This window comes from Haematobia irritans, chromosome 3 (genome assembly GCF_050003625.1).
Source record: "Haematobia irritans isolate KBUSLIRL chromosome 3, ASM5000362v1, whole genome shotgun sequence".
In the NCBI taxonomy this organism is placed as follows: Eukaryota; Metazoa; Arthropoda; class Insecta; order Diptera; family Muscidae; genus Haematobia; species Haematobia irritans.
This window is the reverse complement of record NC_134399.1, coordinates 954,742-975,694: the sequence shown is the minus strand read 5'-3', so window position 1 is coordinate 975,694 and position 20,953 is coordinate 954,742. Positions and strand designations below refer to the sequence as shown.

At 30.7% G+C, this 20,953-nt stretch overlaps 2 protein-coding genes across 6 annotated transcripts in view; one reads left to right on the top strand and one right to left on the bottom strand.

Annotated features, from left to right (window-relative positions):
* The window catches only part of slpr (mitogen-activated protein kinase kinase kinase slipper), a 224,707-nt gene that overhangs the window by 37,819 nt on the left and 165,935 nt on the right, over positions 1 to 20,953 (top strand). The window lies entirely within an intron of this gene.
* The window catches only part of sdt (MAGUK p55 family member stardust), a 184,122-nt gene that overhangs the window by 28,944 nt on the left and 134,225 nt on the right, over positions 1 to 20,953 (bottom strand). For 2 of the 4 annotated variants that reach the window (XM_075298456.1, XM_075298458.1), the window contains 4 exons: positions 6,341 to 6,513; positions 6,189 to 6,280; positions 4,623 to 5,546; positions 528 to 722 (listed from right to left, as the gene is read on the bottom strand). In XM_075298456.1, the coding sequence (XP_075154571.1) occupies positions 528 to 722; positions 4,623 to 5,546; positions 6,189 to 6,280; positions 6,341 to 6,513 (1,384 nt within the window). The remainder of the gene's footprint in view (positions 1 to 527; positions 723 to 4,622; positions 5,547 to 6,188; positions 6,281 to 6,340; positions 6,514 to 20,953) is intronic. The other 2 variants (XM_075298457.1, XM_075298459.1) reach the window with 2 other exon arrangements.

The window sequence follows — 20,953 nt, the reverse complement described above, 5'->3', positions numbered from 1 at the left end:
AGTTTTTGTCAATAATATAGAGAAGTTAATTTATTGAGCAGTTCTGCATTTCCACAGTTTAACCCCCAAGTTTGAACATTCTTCTAATTCAACTCGCTGCAAAACTAATGAAAGTCTATTGAATTCACATATTTTTCAAACTGTATAAACATTTATAGGAAATAATTATGAAATAGGAAACAATATTCAAAGCCTATTTTTAGGCTGACATGATTTCAAGTCAAACCGAGCGTTGCAATTGAAATTTAACAGTTGTCATTTCACAATTAAAATAAATTGTTTTAATATTATTGCATCCCAAAAGAAAATTACTCTCCTCCAGAACGAAATTTTAGATAAATGTAATTCCCCTTTAAAAACAAAATATTCTTTAAAACCCGAATTTATGACATACTTTACTACGATTGTCTCTTATCTTTTTTTATTTGCCCGTAAAAGATTTTTTTCCGCCAAAAAACCTTTGTCTAAAATTTCGTTCCTCAAAAAAGGAAACTCTTCTTTCAGGGTGTATTTCTTTGGAAACTTACCTGATATTTTTTAATACTATCCAACTGCTCCAAAGTTGGTTCCACAATTTGGGCAATCTGTTGTTGACTATTGGCCCCCGGCATCCCCCGACGATCGGGTAATTGAGGAGGCAGTGGTGAACGCTGAACGCGACCATCTTTTTCAAAACGCACTTGATCACGTGGTGGTGGCACCGGTTTAATCGAGCCATTTAACTAAAGCAAAAATAAAATTTCATATTATTTGAGATTCATATTGAGGTCATAAATTAATCATTAATTTCAGTTGGCAAAAAGTCTAAAGTGTACAAATGAAAATGTTTCTTGTTGTTCTTTCTTTTACGGTTTAGTATAATCCCATGAAAAAATGAAAATTAATGAAAGTGTAAAGGTGTAGTTGATAGGTAGGCAGGAGGCTATGCAATAGCTGTGTAAATAGAGTTGGGATGCAAGGAATTACAAACATCCAAAATCAAGGTTGACAATTTCTTCTAAATTACCATGAGTTCTTATTTTTTATTTTTCTTTCCTTTTTTTGCTTTACTTATGTCTCGTAATTTGTAAATGTCCAAACATGTTTAAGTCTGCTTAGAAATTGTGGTAAACTTTTCCCTAAACTTGCCAAATATTTGCTTTGACTGTGGGCATTTACTTGCCTTATTGCTACAATTCAGTGTTACTAGTTAGCACTGGATGTTGAATTTTCATTCAGGGTGGTATTTTAACTACACTTGAGAGTAATTAAAAAGTTTTTATTTTTTATGGTTTGTTTCAACAAAATTTCTTTTTGTATTAATCTGCCTCTCTCTCTCTCTGTGTTTCTTGGAAAGATTATGCAGAAAATTAGATGTATTAGATGAAGAATATTTTAAAGAACAAAGATTAAAATTTAATTGAGAGTAAAGACAAACGAAATCCATTTGCTTTACTACACGTTGGAATGTTAATTAACGTTTTCCCCAAAGCCTTGCATACTTTTAGGCAATCGAAAATAATGTCAAGTTAACATAAGTTCTTTTACATTACAGTGGCTTAAATATTGAGTGGAGCTAAGCGAAATTAAATGATGTTTGGAAACTATAATTGTCCTTTCATATAGGAATATGCACGAATAAAAACATCTGCCATTAGATTCGATCAAACTTAATTACCTTTGAACGTTTCAAATAAAATATAATCAATATGGTTTCAATTCATTTCGATAGCTCTCATTTAATTTCTTTCTCTATCCCACTCATCCATTTGCTTGTCTCCTGCAACTCATTTTAAGTGATGTCATACTTTTCCCTCATTTAAACAAATTATCCATTAAATTAATTTATCTTAATTATTTTATAAATGATTGTATCCTGATGTCTTTTTCCTTCCAATCAAGTGCATTAACTGCATTTCCCAACAAATTTCCCTGTATAACACATTAGCTCTATTGAAAATGTTCTCAACATTGTCGCTGAGTTTTGCTTGCTTCCTGCTGCCAGGCCTTCTCCTTGTGACACTTTAGTGTCAAAATTTTGTGCTGATGACATTGTGCAAATATGATTATGATGACGATTATGATGTCGACAACGACTCACATGAATGCCTTGCTCTATACTCTACAGGCTAATTAGTTGGCATATTTTTGCATTTAATTAAAAATTGTGCTGAGCAATCAGCACATGTGGATTTGGTGAGCAAGAATTTTTCTCGCAGGCTCTCAAGATGTATTCTACTTGGTGATATTAAATGTAGAGATATGATAATTGGAAATTGCCAGAAAATTGCTTTTTTGTGATAAAAACAAAAAGAACCGCAGGTAATTTTTCTCCACGGGAACATAAGTAATTTGTTCACAACATTACTGAGCATGTGGAGATATTAAATGAACAAGGACTAAATGTAAAGTTTTAAAAATATTTTAAAGACTAATTTCGTGAATCCAAATACGCAAAAGAAAATAATGCTGGGTTTAGCAATCAAGTATGAGACTAACAAATTTCTTATTGTTATAAAGTAGTTTTTGGTAGAGACAGTCATAAGCCTTTTTTGGGGACATTCATAACATAACTCACACTATGGGGACAAATATAGCTTACATTGTGGGGACATACAAAGCCAAGTATTTTGGTGAATTTGTATAGGTATATATATTTGAGGTACTTTTTCTATAATTAACAAATAAGAAATAATAGCCACCTTGGTTCAATGGCAGGGATGGAAAATGCAGTACTATAGTACTTTTTTCAATACTTTTTCACCCCGGTCAGTACCGTAGTACCCCCGCGAATGATTTAGTACCTTTTGTGTAGACATTCTTGAGTCGATATCAGATTTATGGTACAATAGCTTTGACAAAATATTTTAATATTTTGAGAAAGTCTTTATCAACCTTATTTGCTAATAGTCTTTTACAAATATGGCATGTGGGAAGAAAATGTGGGAAGAAAATCTCGATTTTGTAAAAGACATAGTCAAAAACAGGATTTTATTGAACTTCAAAAATGTTTTAGTCGAAAAAAGAATGCGATTCTATATTATCGATTTTTTATTTCGGTAGAAAATGTTGTCAAAATTTTATTTCTATATAGAATTTTTGCAAAATTTTATTTTTATAGAAAATTTTGTCAAAATTTTATTTCAATTGAAAATTTTGTACAAATTTTATTTCTATAGGAAATTTTTGCAAAATTTTATTTCTATAGAAAAAATTTTGCAACATTTTTTTTCTACAGATTTTTTTTTTGCAAAATTTTATTTCTATATGTAGAAAATTTTTGCAAAATTTTATTTATATAGAAAATTTTGTCAAAATTTTATTTTCTTTAAAATTTAGTCTCTTGACAATAATTTTCCAGTGAAATTTAGTAAAAAGTACCTTTCCGCTAAAAAATACCTTTTTTGTACTTTCTTAAAAATTGTATTTTCCATCCCTGTTCAATGGTATGAATCTCTTTGGTTACAGAGTGCCATAAATTTAAAACCTGACTAAAAACAAAGCCCAGATAAAATAAGATATTTTAATCTTTGAGTTATTTATATAATTTGGGAACTATCCGTGCAAGAACAATTCGTGGAAACAATACATTGGTCAATTTGAGTAAAAACTCGACCATAAATACTTCAATAGTTGAATTCTGCTGCATTTCTTGTTTTTAGCAAAGGTAATGATGTGAATATCTTAAGGAATTATGTTGATTGATAAGTTTGCGCAATGAATATTTAGCTATTTTTTCAGAAGATTTTATTTTTTTGATAATAAATATAAAAAAAAATGGTTCTTGTCACAATTTTTGCTTATTACAGTGCAATGGGATGTTTGTTTTTATTATGGCAAACTTTGCAATTAAAATTTTGGGGACAGATATTGACTTCATATACATAAGGAGCATGACCTCTTCCAAGCATATTTTGGGGACATTTATTTATGTGCTTAATTCGAGAATGAATTTATAGATGGTTGACTGTATCTTAAACAGAAACAACTGAAATTTTTTTTCTGTTCCAAAACAAAATTGTTGACCAGAGCAAATGGGACCTCTTTTTTAAAATGTCGTTGGAAATAAGAGACCGCTATGGCTAAAAATTATGATCAAGAAACAAGAAAGAACTTAAAAAAGGAAACCTTCGTTTTCAACATTTCGTTGCGTAGGAAAGTATCAGTATTTTCTTTTCTGTATGGGGACAACATGCACAATTTGAGGAGCTTTGTTGGATATTATAAACAGACACACTGAGACAACTTGCGAGGGTCCTTAGAAATGGAACATTTGTTTTTAATATCTTAGGTTGTGCTGAAAAATATTACAAAATAGGAATTAATCAACCAAAATTTCTTCAAAACTATATCCCTTAATACAAACACCATCTAAATCTACATTTTCTACCATATACTAAGCAATCATGGAAGGATAATAGAGTTAAAAAAAACTACACAAATTTACTACTTTTCTAAAAAGATTGTCAAACTACGGGAACTGGGAGCATTTTAAGGTGTCAAATTATTGAAAAATTCTCAAAATGCTTGGTGACTATATCAAAATAGAAGAGAGAGACTTATATTGCTAGGATCAGGATCAGTAGAGTAGAGAAAAAGCCACATTGCCAATGTCTTGAGTAAAAAATTCTGTGCAAACAAACCTCGTCGATACGTTTCGCAGGCAATGTAGCCACCTGGGGCTGGGGTATTTGGGTGCCTGATAGATGAAAACCACCAGACTGATGTTGCTGTGATTGGTGTACTTGTTGTTGCTGCTGTTGTTGTTGTTGATTTTGAAAATCCTCAAAGGATCCATTTAAGGACATGGTGGATATCATTGAAGTCTCTTGCGTTTGCGGATGCATTTTCAAAGATTGTGGTGATAGGCTCATATCATGAGATTCCGTATTGGAATTATTAGAGGAGTTTATACGCGTCAGGGTAGTATTGGCGGTTGAGGCTGAACTACAAGACGATATTTGGGAGGATAAAGAGGACAAATGGGCAGGGGGAGGATAACGAGGTGGTGCTTTCACCATCTCTATAAAACTATCGGGAACATCCACGGGTAATTCGCGATGTTTGACCACATGTGGTAATATCATATTCTTTGAGGATAACTCCTTTAGTTCATATTCGGGTGGAGGAGTAGAACCTGAACTGGTTATACTAGGCAAAGAGTCGCCACTACCACTATTATTACCACCTCCATTTATGATAGATGCAGCATTACTAAAGAGACTTGTCACACCATTCCCATTAACATTTGCCATCTTATGTTTATGATTCGAAGAGGACGATGATGAGGAATTCGAATTGGAATTATGATGAGATTCCTTGCTGTTCAGTTCATTGTTATTATTCTGCAGTTGACGATACGAGATAGAGTCAAAAGATTCCGAAGATTTTTTACTCAAAACTTCACTCTCAAAAGAAGACGAGTGTGATGAGGATCCTTTGCGGTAGAGAGCATCAACAACCATTAAATCCAATTCCTCTGGTGAGGTCAGCGATCCCCCATTGGGATTAGGGGCCACGGTCATTTTTCCTTTACCACTCAAAGCCAGGGCATTATTGAGTTTCTGCTGTTCCATTTGTAGTTGCAGGCAATTTTCATAATTTTCAATTTTATCCAATTTCATTTGTTGTTGAGCATTGTAAGCATTTTGCATTTGCAATTGATCATTGGTGTCATTCAATTCGCCCAATGAACAAGTGGTGTATAGCGCAGGCGATGTGGTGAGTTTGTCGTAGTGATGATTATGGTGATGATCGTCGATTGTTTGAGGAGGATGATGAGCATAATTGATTATTAATTTTGTATTGCTTAGCATTAATTTTGCAGTACACTTGGGCAGGGTGTTATTACATGAAGCATTGTAATGGAATTTAGTTGGAAGCAATGGTGAATTTTGATTAGAGGAGCCTAAATGATCTTCCGAACACAACGAAGGCTTGTGCAAACATGTTGATGAGGCGGATGATGTCGATAGGGATGCGGGAGAGGGCATATTGGTTGTTAGTGTGGTTATGGTTGTGGTGATAATGGTGGAACTTATGGTCTGATTATGGGGATGTGATTGTGTTAGTTTTGTCGTATAGGAAGTCTGCGACAAAGAATGTTCATGTGCATTGTGATGGGGTAGTGTGTGTGATTTTTGTTGTGAGAGTGGTGAGTTTTTGTGTTTTTTGAGTTTTTTACTCAATGAGCCTTTAACTAAGGTTACCTGTGGTGGACGGGGTGGTGGATAACGTGGTGGTGTCTTATTACGAGCTATAAAATTATCTGGACAATCAACAGCCATCTCACGATGTGGTCCTGTAAAAAGAGTTTATCTATCAAGAAACTTGAAAAATTATTGGCTATGGCCTTACTCACCATTATCTTGATTTATGGACTTCAACATGGTTGTATACATTTCCTGATCAATCTCTTGGGTATCTTCGTTTGGCTGTCGTATGTGTGGTAGATTATTATAAACATCGGGTAGACAGGGTTTTAAGTCCTCACTATCTAAAACCACTATACTTGAGCCGGATCTACGCCGGGGCCTATAACAAAAGGAAATAAGAATACAACATTTATAAGTTATCTCAAATAAAGACAGATTTAATTTGGTTATAATTTAATTAAAAAAAAATAGGCAGAGTAGTGTCAAACCAAGAGAGCCCTACAATGTAGAGTTCGAAAAAAGATGATCTATAAGCTTTGATGAGCCTTTAAAACAGTTAGTATAAACTCAAATTTTCCTCTTATTAAAATTGAATATATTTGAATTATTTTACTTATAACAATGGATTAAGATTTCTGCACTGAAAAAATATTTACGTTATAGGAAAGATTACGCAACCTAAATTTTAGGATGCGCAATTTACAAAGTATTAGGGACACATTTCTTTAAAATAATACAATTTTAATTAAGTTAAAGTTTATAAACTTTCCTTCAAAACATTTTTTACTAAAGTTACTCCATTAAATTCGATTACCTTTGATCTATGGCAAATTTTCCTTAAAGAAAAGAAGTACATGGAATACATGATTTATAGCTTTATTAATATATTGCGAAAAGAGAATGAAAGTGAGATATGTTTTCCTATTTTTAACTTTATTAATTCTAGATTTAAAGCCAGTTAGGTCGCTAAAACATGTCTTTATTTTAAAGAAGCCGCATCTTTGTTCGAAATCAATACCAAAATCCTTAAGGGAAGGCCAAAATATTTGGATCCAAGTAAACTTCTTGTTGAGTGTGTGATTTACACTGATTGTCTGATTAAGTCTAAGGAAATTTCACTTTCCTTAGAAGCTTTTTAAAAAAATCCCCACATGCCTCCCACAAACTATATCTAAAAATTTCCATATATGCAAATAAGAAAATTTTCAGATTTCACAATTTCCATTTCATTTCCAAGCGAAAATTGCTTGTTATATATTTATTTGCCTGTCTTCCTATTAAGTCGCCCATAAAATTTACCATGAAAATGCCGAGATGAGGGAAACAATGAAATAAAATGCAGCTGTCACTTGTCAAACGTCGGCAAATATCCTTTTGAAAATACCTAAGGAAAACCCCATTGAAAACACACAAATTTTAAACCAAACCCTTAGAGCCATAAACAATGCCACAAAAAAAACATATGTTGAACGTGACCTAAGGTGATTTCTACATTGAATCTAAGTACTCCCTGAAGACTGAAAAATAAATACTGCAAACAATGTAGACAGATATAAAATGCAATAGAGGCAGGACCAAGGAGGCTGTATCGAGATTTAGGCAATAGTAGTAGTTATCGTAGTAAACATACACCAGAACATTCAGCTTGTTACGATCCAATCTTCAAAACAATTTGGTAACAATTTTATGGCAACAAATTGTTAAAATTTATACACAGAACAAAAATAAGTTCCATCAAAATAATGATGCAAATTTTTCCACAACATCTCTTCATGAAAATGATTCTACACTCAAATGGTGTCAAAAAGAGAGACGATGTTATGTGATGACAAAGAAAAATGGCACAATTTATGTTCAAAAATAGGACAACTGTTCATGATCTGAGACAGTGGAAGGCTACGAGTATGAAGTTCAACTAAGAATTGTGAGAATCCAAGTTCGATTCATATCCACGGAATTCTAACAAAAATGGTAGATTTGTTACAGTTTTGAAGATTGGTATAATTTTTGAGGTTTTGGTGGATTTTGCAAAATTTTCCTCTCCAACTAAGACGTGCTTAACTAATTTTTTATGGAAATAAAATTTTGACAAAATTTTCTATAGAAATAAAATGTTAGCAAAATTTTCTATAGAAATAAAATTTTGACAAAATTTTCTATAGAAATAAAATTTTGACAAAATTTTCTATAGAAATAAAATTTTGACAAAATTTTCCAGAAATAAAATTTTGACAAAACTGTAGAAATAAAATTTTGACAAAAGTTTACTCCAGAAAAACTGCGTCCCAAGATAATATTTTTTTTTTAAATTTTTTGTATACATTTTTTTAGTTGACAAATTTTTCAGTGATATTTATTTCGGTGTATTGCAAAAGTTACATAACTCCCAGAGGGTTATTTGGATAACAAATTAAAAAACAAATTTTATCGCTTGTGTAAAATTTTCAAGTTTTTTTTTTAGAATTTTTCTTAAAACTTCTTCAACATACTAACAAATATTTTCAACTGAAGTGCATGGAACACACACACTCTCATTGCATATGCAATTTTCGACAAATCCCTAATAGATAACTTGACTATGTGACATCTCCAGTAAGGGCCAGAGTGCTAAGGCACTTTTCTTTCCTAGCTTACTGTTACAAAACTCTCAATAGTTCACCCAATTTTTTTTTTCATTGAGGATGCAAGTGATAACTGATAGTTGCAAAACTCATTTGAAATGAATGAGATGTGATACTGAAAAACAGATGCTTGGACCCGGCATTCAGTATGCGATATGATGTCATGTCATTTGCAATATGAATGTTACTTCATCACATATTCACTTACTATACGTTAACATCATTGAAGCTGCTACATGAGCATCATCATCAATGATGATGAATAAGGACAATTTGGAAAATGTGAAAGCTTTAAAGTGCAACACAATGGGAAATGTAAAGATGCTGGAAAAATCATTAAATAGGGAAAGGGTATTTAAAATTACATTTTCAATTTCCAAGATCAATGTGTAGTATACCAAGTATGAGTCGATTTTTCGTTGGTATCCGATTCTATATTGCCAGAAAGATGGGAAATAATGGCACCAGGTGATCGACATAAATGCTCAAACATTTTTATTTGCGCTCCCAATATTTTCATGACACAAATGATAGGAACTTCTAACTCATTACATATTTGGAGGCTTCAGACATTTTCATATGTATAAGAGCAATAACAACCTATAAAGATTCGAACCAAATGAAACCTATTCAGGTCACTAACCCTTATCATAACAAACAAAAATTCACCACATTGCACATATTTGAAGTGAAAATATCACAATTTATTGATCTTGAAAGAGAAAAACGATACTACGAAAAAAAATTCCCTCTTTGGCAATATGACCATAAACATAAATGAAATTCATCGCATTTCCGTTTTAACAACTAAATGACTATATACTCTACATGTGGCTTATTACCCCTCCCCTAAAACAAGCAAAACTCAACATAAGCTTATTAAAGCCAAACATTAATGTTGCGATGCTGTTTGATAATACAATGACATTGTAAACCCTGGCATTGCTGTTAATGTGCGGTGGTTGGTTATGTCGCTTGCCATTGATGATATGTTGCTGATATTCGAAACCACTCTTAATAAGTGGCTTCTTTTTGTTTCAAGTGTGCTATGCATGTTTGAACAACAAATGTCAAATGCAATTTCCATTGCAACAGGTACATTCACGTGTACATATCACCAAATATCAATGAAAACGTCAGAAACGTAGATATGTGGCAGGGAAAAGGGGAACTTGTATCAGAGATATGAATATCACATTTTGCTTTTTATATTCAATCAATCGAAAGGAAAAGGTGTGGCAATTTTCTTCAATTGCAACCATTTCCTCTACACCTTGAGGCTTCCTTCTCCACACCAGTTTTGAAAACCCAAATATCTTTAATTCAAAATGAGCAAAATATTTCCCCAATGATTGTTATTTATGCTATTATTTCGATTTTATGGACTCTTATGGGGGATGTTTGTTCCCTAAATTGCAGAATTTGTAATACAACAAGTGGTTCCAACTTTTGCTTGATGAACTGGATGAATGACCATACGGACGGGGAATATTTTGGGAAATTAAGTTGCTGTTGTTCTTTATTAAGTATGCATAACACACTCAACCAACATATGAATGCTGCAGTCCATGCATGAATGAACAACCTACCAACCAACCAACCGATTCATCCTATGGACTAAGGCCATTACAGACACATATTTGTATTCTATATTTCCCTCTCTCTCTCCCTGTGGTGACTTCTTGCAACTGTAGTATGCTTGACCTGTCCCTGGTGTTCCTGGTAACTTTACCCTGGGGGAAAACTCTTTCCACCTTCATTCCAATGCATATGAAAAGGTAATGCCTGGTCAGAATACTCTGATGATTCTCATGTTTGTCGGTATTATGGTATTGTTTTCGTATATCATTGTTATCACAACGACCATTCCAAGCACTTCAGAGGGGTTATCTTGTCTGCATAAAACTCAACGTGATTTGATTTTTCAAATGATGACCGTGTATTTGCCACAATTTTTGAATTTTGGGGAGGGTAACTGTCGCTTAAGGCACTTCCGTTTTAAATTGGTTTAATAGTAAAACTGACAATTCCAACTCTTCACCAGTAGTTGGTGATGTTAACCCAACAACAAAAGGGCTTGAGAGTCATTGGTACAAGTAGAGGGTTTTTGTTTTATTCATTTGAAGAAGCAGCAAAAGAAAGATACACCCTTATGACAAATGGAAATTGCAAATATAAAACACCTGTTGTGACAGGAATTTATGCAATATGTTAACCAAGTCCAGAGATATATGACTCATTGACTTTGTGTATTGAAATTGAAAAGGGAAGATGAGAAGCTCTAAAGTTAAAGTTATACTTATGAGACTTTGTGTTCGAAGAAAAATTTCTCAAGACGGTTGCCACAGTTGGTAGATTAGTAAAATCATTGATGTTTTGTTAGATTTTGAGAAATATTCCTCTCCATTTAGGAGGTACTTCACAAATAGAAATAAAATTTTGACAAAATTTTCCATAGAAATAAAATTTTGACAAAATTTTCTATATAAATAAAATTTCGCAAAAATTGTCTATAGAAATAAAAAATGTTGACAAAATTTTCTATAGAAATTAAATTTTGACAAACTTTTCTATATAAATAAAATTTCTCAAAAATTGTCTATAGAAATAAAAAATGTTGACAAAATTTTCTATAGAAATTAAATTTTGACAAAATTTTCTATAGAAATAAAATTTTGACAAAATTTTCTATAAAAATAAAATTTTGCAAAAAATTTCTATAGAAATAAAATTTTGACAATTTTCTATAGACAATTTTCACAATTTTCTATAGAAACAAAATTTTACAAAATTTTCTATACAAATAAAATTTTACAAAATTTTCTATGGAAATAAAATTTTCTATAGAAATAAAATTTTGTAAAAATGTTCTATAGAAATAAAATTTTGACAAAATTTTCTATAGAAATAAAATTTTGACAAAATTTTCTATAGAAATAAAATTTTGACAAACTTTTCGGTAGAAATAAAATTTTAACACTATTTTCTATAGAAATAAAATTTTGACAATCTTTTCTATAGAAATAAAATTTCGCAAAAATTTTCTATAGAAATAAACAATGTTGACAAATTTTCTATAGAAATAAAATTTTGACAAAATTTTCTATAGAAATAAAATTTTTTCATTTGTTTTGTTTTGTTATTGTTGGTTTTGTTCTTTAAGCATTGTTGTCGTTTTTTCATTTCAGCTTAAAACCATACATTGACTAAACTACAAGAGTAGCTTAACCAACAGAGGAAAAGAATGTTTGTCAAATTTATTTGGGCAAAGCCCTATAGACTGCAAGATGGTTGGATGGACGCACGTTTCGGAATTACCACATTCCTCATCAGCATCCTCTACTTGCAGCAAAACTATCAACCAATTATCAGAATAAATTCAGGCAGTTTATTAAACCCAACAAAAACCACACTTGAACCCTCCGAAAAAAGGTTTTACATTGATAGCCGGCTTATGCCAAATAAATTCGAAACAAACATATCTCTTTTCCTATGCCACTGTCAAATCATCGATTTGAATTCACATGGCTGGGTTTATTTTGAGCGTGCCTCCTCTTCTTTTTTCATTTGTTTTGTTTTGTTATTGTTGGTTTTGTTCTTTAAGCATTGTTGTCGTTTTTTCATTTCAGCTTAAAACCATACATTGACTAAACTACAAGAGTAGCTTAACCAACAGAGGAAAAGAATGTTTGTCAAAGATAATTGGTTGATAGTTTTGCTGCAAGTAGAGGATGCTGATGAGGAATGTGGTAATTCCGAAACGTGCGTCCATCCAACCATCTTGCAGTCTATAGGGCTTTGCCCAAATAAATTTGACAAACATTCTTTTCCTCTGTTGGTTAAGCTACTCTTGTAGTTTAGTCAATGTATGGTTTTAAGCTGAAATGAAAAAACGACAACAATGCTGAAATAAAATTTTGACAAAATTTTCTATAGAAATAAAATTTTGACAAAATTTTCAATAGAAATAAATTTTTTAATTTCGATATTTTCAAAAATTTTATAAAAATATTCACAATTTTTGATTTCGCCTTTGCTAAATGTCAACTTTAAAATATTTCCCCTATAACTTTTTACCGCATTTTGACTTAATACCATCATTATTTTCATTAGACTTTTATATAGCCATCTTTGTAGCCTAGACCATTCACAATTTTTAATATCTTCATAGCATAATTAAAATTCAGTGGAAAAAATATTTTCTCTTCGTGAAAGGGAGAGAGAGGGAAAAAGTTAGTCCCTTTTAAAGGATTTATTATACACTGAAATGCACAACATTACAGCATATAGTTTTTTGTTTTCTTCGTTCCATTAAAACCCTAACTTTTGCTTGGTGGACCAAACAAATGTATATAAATTAGAAGAAAAACTTTCTTTTGTGGCATTAGCATCATATAGAAATGAAAGAGCCAGAGAGTGAGGGGGGACTAAACTTCCTTCGTGAGTTTTGCTGATTAGCTGATGTTTTTTCCATTTTCTTGTAAAGTAAGCTATTTTTATTTTTTCATGTTTCTTGTTTCATTTCTACTTTGCTAAACATTGAACATAAATATTTAATTACGCGCCAACGCAGAAAAGAAAATCCCAGCTCAATAACATGAAAACGCAACTGCTAGCCATGCTGCCTAGCCTTCGATTGAATCGACCAGTCAACCAACCAGCCATAGTACTAACCCAGCAACTTGTTCAGGTAATTCAATCTTTTTCTTTGGCATTTCTTTCCACGACGGCAATGGCAAGGAAACTCTATTGTGGTAATGTAGAAGAATTGTGTACACAAAAAAAAAAAAAAATAATAAAAGAGATAGGCTGATAAAGAAAGTAAACAATATAAAATACCAACAACTATTGCTTCAATTTGGCGGGAGTTGATGATTGTAACCTGCTGCTGCCGCAGATGATGCTAAAACCTAACCAAACGGATATACAACAATTCCAATATTGGCTATTGTTAAAGAGTGGCTAGCAGTGAGTAGATTGGAAATAATGGGGATGTCTATGTCCTTAATGGACATGAATGTATTCCGTATGGACCGTTGTCTGCAGGCTTTAGATAGATACGAAAAGCAAAGGAAATAGTTTCTTCACACAAATCAATTTGTGATTTTCTTCGAAGGATTTTTGTTTGCTTAAACCTTCGTCTCGTTTATTGTTAATGATATCTAGGCTATACCAAATATGGGAAGAACACAAATTTAAAGGAACAAACAACAAAATTCTCCAAGTGAAATCAATTAAAAAGAAAACGGAATTCTTTGTTTGAATTTGGCTTGCCGTATACAAAAAGAGAAATCAATTAAAAGGTAGTGGAAGGAAGTAGTTCTTGAGAACTACCTGTGAATGTATTCGAAGCAAATTGTGTTTATTTAAGAAGGACGAAATAGTTTTCTCACGTATTCAAGTGAAGAATTTTATAGGCAAAATTCTAAGGAAATGGCATAGTAACGAATAAACAAGTGGTTGACAAAAGGAACCAGAAATGTCCACAAAATTTTTACAAAATTCTCTAAAAATCAAATACAACATACAATAAAAACAAAAAAAAAAACGTTTCTTAAATATTATTTATACACCTCATGAGAATTTTTTTTATTAATTTTTACAACTAAAATATACTTGAAGCAAATATGCTAAATCCATTATGGTAAAATCCATATTCTAGGCCCAGAACTTATCGTAGCACCCTCATATATCAGCCCATAAAGATACAGATATTCCTACTTTAGCAAAAAATCATTTTTTTTTCATTTTAATTTTTATGCGAAAGGACCCCGAGAAACAAAAAAAAATAGCTACCTCGAAATATATAATCCTGAATTTCCATCACTCCTTAAGGTGTGATGCGAATTCGGTGTTTTGTATGTGAGAACTAAGCAATTCTGTGATATTTTTATCTAGTAAATAATTTTTTATTATTTTGTATGATGTTTCATACATTCTAACGCTTGTATGAAGCGTTTAAGCCTAAATAATTTCAAAAATAATTTAGAAAAAAATACAAGGGACTTAGCCATGTTTTCGGAAAAATAGTAATGCCATTCTTACTTTGTTATTAACATATTTGAAATAAAAATGGTTAAAATTATTCATCACTATGGTTAAATATATTCATCAAAATATAAAAACAACCAGATATAAAAAAATGAGATAAAAATTACAATAAAGAACATTTTTGAAAGCCTTTTGAAAGTTATTCCTTTAGAAACATTTTTTTCTCAAAATCTTCTTATATTTGGAATGGAAAGATATGGAGAAAATAAGAACAAATCAATCTTAAAATGGAATAAACTATCATCTTATGAAATGTATTCCAACCCAATATTACAAATATTGTTAACAAGAATTTTAGTTTTTTTACTCCCCCCAACTTTCTCTGCTTTCAAAAAAATAAATAAATTAGATATGTCGGGAATATCAGAGAATATTTATTTCAAAAACTACAAAAGAACATTCCAAATCATCCATCAATCATGTTCCTTATTCCATCCATTAGTTGCTGTTATCTTTTCTCTCTTCAAAAATTCCAACTATTCCCCAATCGACTTTAGAAATTGACTGACACTAAAGATAGAAAACCATTTAAAAAAAAATCTTTTTTATTCTACCCAAATCAAATCACCGAGAATGCATTTTTCATTTTTACTGGAAAAATTTTTGTAGGAGAAACATAATTAACTCCTAACAATGGCCATTGAACTTGAAAATGATAAAGAGTAGAAGAAAACAAAAAACGAAATAAAGTAACACCCATAACTACTCTGGGGATTTTTGTTTGGTTGACCAGAAAGAGAGGTTAAATTATGGAAATAAAACAACAACTCTCTCCATAATAGATTGAGTCATCGCAGAGATTATGACGCGCGGCGGCGCAACCTTACAACGTCATTAGAGGCCATGAGCTTGTGAACTGCTGCAAAATCCCTCCAATATACTAAGAAAGAAAGAAGCAAAGAAACACACAAAAAATCCCAAAATAAAATAGAAAAAAATTAAACTAAAGGCGGAAGTATGGACTTTAAAGACAAAACGCACACCATTAGAGCTGGGAAACAAAAGTAATTGCAAACTTTGTTTGAAGAAAAAACACAAAAAATACCATCTAAGGCTTTTACACTTGGAGGAAATTTCTATCGAAAGTGTCTGTTTGAAAAATTACATTTTAATGTTTTCATATTTCTGCTGTTGATGTTGTTTCTTTTTCAACAACAAATCTACAAGGAAAAATAAAATCAATTTAAAATTTGACCAAGGAACAAAAAGGTGAATGAACTTTTGTAGAATCATTAGAAAGTATACGAAGGGGGCGTGCTTATCAAAGGCCATGGTTTTTGGAGCGAACAGATGGGCCCAAATCTATCTGGTAAACCAAAACAGAAATAGTTTTAAAATAAAACTTTTTCGAAATATCTTGACAAACACAAATTTAAAGCAGAAAAAAATAATTATTTTATTTTGTTTCAAAGTTTAAATAATATTTTTCTTTTATATGTCTTTTAATACGCAATAAAAGTGTATATATAATTCTTCCGATATATTAACCGTAATGTTATATTCCTATTATTAAGCAGCAGAAATGCGTTATGCATTTTAATTGCATATGGAGGTAATTTAAAACTTAGACAAACGGTAGAATAATTTTTCATATTTCGTTTTAATAACCGAGAAATCAAAACAAAAAAAAACACAAAAAAATAATAATAACCATAAACAAATTTAGTTATCTTCTGGAAGTTTATATCATCATACCTATTTGATTGTTCAAAGGAAATGAATTATAAGAGAGGAATATCAGAACTTTTCACTAAACTTATTCAGTATATTGTGTTTATTCATAGTTAACAATTGAAAAATAAACAAAAAATGAATCTTATGTAAAATCTCCAATTTGTCAAAATTTTATTTCTATAGAAAATTTTGTCAAAATATTATTTCTATAGAAAATTTTGTCAAAATTTTATTTCTATGGACAATTTTGTCAAAATTTTATTTCTATAGAAAATTTTGTCAAAATTTTATTTCTATAGAAAATTTTGTCAAAATTCTATTTCTATAGAAAATTTTGTCAAAATTTTATTTCTATAGAAAATTTTGTCAAAATTTTATTTCTAGAGAATGTTGTCAAAATTGTATTTCTATAGACAATTTTGTCAAAATTTTATTTCTATAAAAAATTTTGTCGAAACTTTATTTTAATAAAAATGCTTTATTTTGTCAAGCTTGAGATCTGACAAAATAAAGCATTTTTATTAAAACAGAAAAAGATCGAATAAGAAACCAAATAAATCAAGAAACTTTATTTCTATAGAAAATTTTGTCAAAATTTTATTTCTATAAAAAATTTTGTCAAAATTTTATTTCTATAGAAAATTTTGTCAAAATTTTATTTCTATAGAAAATTTTGTCAAAATTTTATTTCTATAGAAAATTTTGTCAAAATTTTATTTCTATAAAAAATTTTGTCAAACTTTTATTTCTATAGAAAATTTTGTCAAAATTCTATTTCTATAGAAAATTTTGTCAAAATTTTATTTCTATAGAAAATTTTGTCAAAATTTTATTTCTAGAAAATTTTGTCAAAATTTAATTTCTATAGAAAATTTTGTCAAAATTTAATTTCTATAGAAAATTTTGTCAAAATTTAATTTCTATAGAAAATTTTGTCAAAATTTAATTTCTATTGGAATTTTTTTCAAAATTTAATTTCTATAGAAAATTTTGTCAAAATTTTATTTCTATAGAAAATTTTGTCAAAATTTTATTTCTATAGAAAATTATGTCAAATTTTATTTCAATAGAAAATTATGTCAAAATTTTATTTCTACAGATAATTTTGTCAAAATTTTATTTCTATAGAAAATTTTGTCAAAATTTTATTTCTATAGAAAATTATGTCAAATTTTATTTCAATAGAAAATTATGTCAAAATTTTATTTCTACAGATAATTTTGTCAAAATTTTATTTCTATAGAAAATGTTGTCAAAATTTTATTTCTATAGAAAATTTTGTCAAAATTGAATTTCTATAGAAAATTTTGTCAAAATTTTATTTCTATAGAAAATTTTGTCAAAATTTTATTTCTATAGAAAATGTTGTCAAAATTTTATTTCTATAGAAAATTTTGTCAAAATTGTATTTCTATAGAAAATTTTGTCAAAATTTTATTTCTATAGAAAATTTTGTCAAAATTTAATGCCTATAGAAAATTTTGTCAAAATGTTATTTCTATAGAAAAATGTTGTTAAAATTTTATTTCTATAGAAAATTTTGTCAACATTTTATTTCTATAGAAAATTTTGTCAAAATTTAATGCCTATAGAAAATTTTGTCAAAATGTTATTTCTATAGAAAAATGTTGTTAAAATTTTATTTCTATAGAAAATTTTGTCAAAATTTTATTTCTATAAAAAATTTTGTCAAAATATTATTTCTATAGAAAATTTTGTCAAAATATTATTTCTATAGAAAATGTTGTCAAAATTTTATTTCTATAGAAAATTTTTTCAAAATTTTATTTCTATAGAAAATTTTGTCAAAATTTTATTTCTATAGAAAATTTTGTCAAAATTTTATTTCTTTAGAAAATTTTGTTAAAATTTTATTTCTTTAGAAAATTTTGTCAAAATTTTATTTCTTTAGAAAATTTTGTCAAAATTTTATTTCTATAGAAAATTTTGTCAAAATTTTATTTCTATAGAAAATTTTGTCAAAATTTTATTTCTTTAGAAAATTTTGTCAAAATTTTATTTCTATAGAAAATTTTTTCAACATTTTATTTCTATTTATGAAGTACCTCTTAGTTGGAGAGGAATATTTTGCAAACTCTACCAAAACATCAAGAATCATACCATTGTAGCAAACAGTACCAAATCTTTCATTTGTGGCAACCGTGGATTGGTTTTGTACGAAACTATAATAACTTTTGAATTTAATTTTTATAAATATTTAATTTTATTAAAAACATTGTCTCTTCGCAGCAATATCTCTTCATATACGAAATATCAGATTATAACCATCATTTATGACATACTTTAACGAAATTTACTACCAGAATTTTCTTTACATTTTTTTTAATATTCTTAAAACGCAAAATGCTTCCTAAAGCCTTTTATGACCGCAGAAGAAATACTTCTTCTTCGTCTTGTCCAGCTGCCACCTAAGAAGCATAAGTATTCACTTAAATTCTGGTTCTTTGAATTTCAGGTAGAATACCAACGAATTTTGTAAATCACCATGTAATACAAGCTGCCCATAATTTTCCTGGTGTCGCCTCATAAACATTATGAGGTAGCCTATGGTATTGTATATCTCGGTATTGTATTTATTATTGTTTATAGGCTATAAAGGTGTTAATGTCAGGGTCATATTTATGACTTGAACTTAATTTGTAGGCTTTTTTGGCTTGGTAAAGAATATCCAAGACTCATGGAAGAGATGATGCAACGAATTGTGAATAAATAAAAATTGAATGGAAAATTTTAAATGCTATATTCTGATTTATATGGTTAGAGATAAGCTGAAGAATGGAAGCTAGAAGATTTGGATATTGTTATGAGTTATAAAATGTCCAAATGAATTGAGAAATAGATTTATGAGAAGTATAAATGGAATTTTCTTAAAATGTATAGTTTTTCTTGTGCCTACAAATTATAACGTTATGAGGTCTATAAGATTCAGAGTAAAAAGGGTACTGTCTATGTCAGATAACATTTTTATCTAACCATGATTATGAACCGATATGGACCAATTTTTGTGTGATTGGGGATCGGCTATATATTTTGGTATGGTTGTTAGCGGCCATATACTAACACCACGTTCCAAATTAGAACCGGATCGGATGTTAGAGACCATATACCCAAACCGTGTGCCAAATTTCAGCCGGATCGGATGAAATTTGCTTCTTTTTAAGGCTCCGCAAGCCAAATCTGGTGATCGGTTTATATGGGGGCTATATATAATTATGGACCGATGCAGACCAATTTTTGCATGGTTGTTAGAGACCATATATCAACACCATGTACCAAATTTCAGCCGGATCGGATGAAATTTGCTTCTCTTTGAGGCTCCGCAAGCCAAATCTGGTGATCGGTTTATATGGGGGCTATATATAATTATGGACCGATGTAGACCAATTTTTGCATGGTTGTTAGAGACCATATACCAAAACCGTGTATCAAATTTCAGCCGAATCGGATAAAATTTTCTTCTCTTTGAGGCTCCGCAAGCCAAATCTGGTGATCGGTTTATATGGGGGCTATATATAATTATAGACCGATGTGGACCAATTTTTGCATGGTTGTTAGAGACCATATACCAACACCATGTACCAAATTTCAGCCGGATCGGATGAAATTTGCTTCTCTTTGAGGCTCCGAAAGCCAAATCTGGTGATCGGTTTATATGGGGGCTATATATAATTATGGACCGATGTAGACCAATTTTTGCATGGTTGTTAGAGACCATATACCAAAACCGTGTACCAAATTTCAGCCGGATCGGATAAAATTTGCTTCTCTTTGAGGCTCCGCAAGCCAAATCTGGGGATCGGTTTATATGGGGGCTATATATAATTATGGACCGATGTGGACCAATTTTTGCATGGTTGTTAGAGACCATATACCAACACCATGTACCAAATTTCAGCCGGATCGGATGCAATTTGCTTCTCTTTGAGGCTCCGCAAGCCAAATCTGGGGGTCGGTTTATATGGGGGCTATATATAATTATGGACCGATGTGGACCAATTTTTCATGGTTGTTAGAGACCATATACCAACACCATGTACCAAATTTCAGCCGGATCGGATGAAATTTGCTTCTCTTTGAGGCTCCGCAAGCCAAATCTGGTGATCGGTTTATATGGGGCTATATATAATTATGGACCGATGTAGACCAATTTTTGCATGGTTGTTAGAGACCATATACCAACACCATGTACCACATTTCAGCCGGATCGGATGAAACATGCTTCTCGTAGAGGCTCCGCAAGCCAAATCTGGCGATCGGTTTATATGGGGGCTATATATATTTATGGACCGTTGTACACCAATTTTTGCATGGTTGTTAGAGACCATATACCAAAACCGTGTACCAAATTTCAGCCGGATCGGATAAAATTTGATTCTCTTTGAGGCTCCGCAAGCCAAATCTGGCGATCGGTTTATATGGGGGCTATATATAATTATGGACCGATGTGGACCA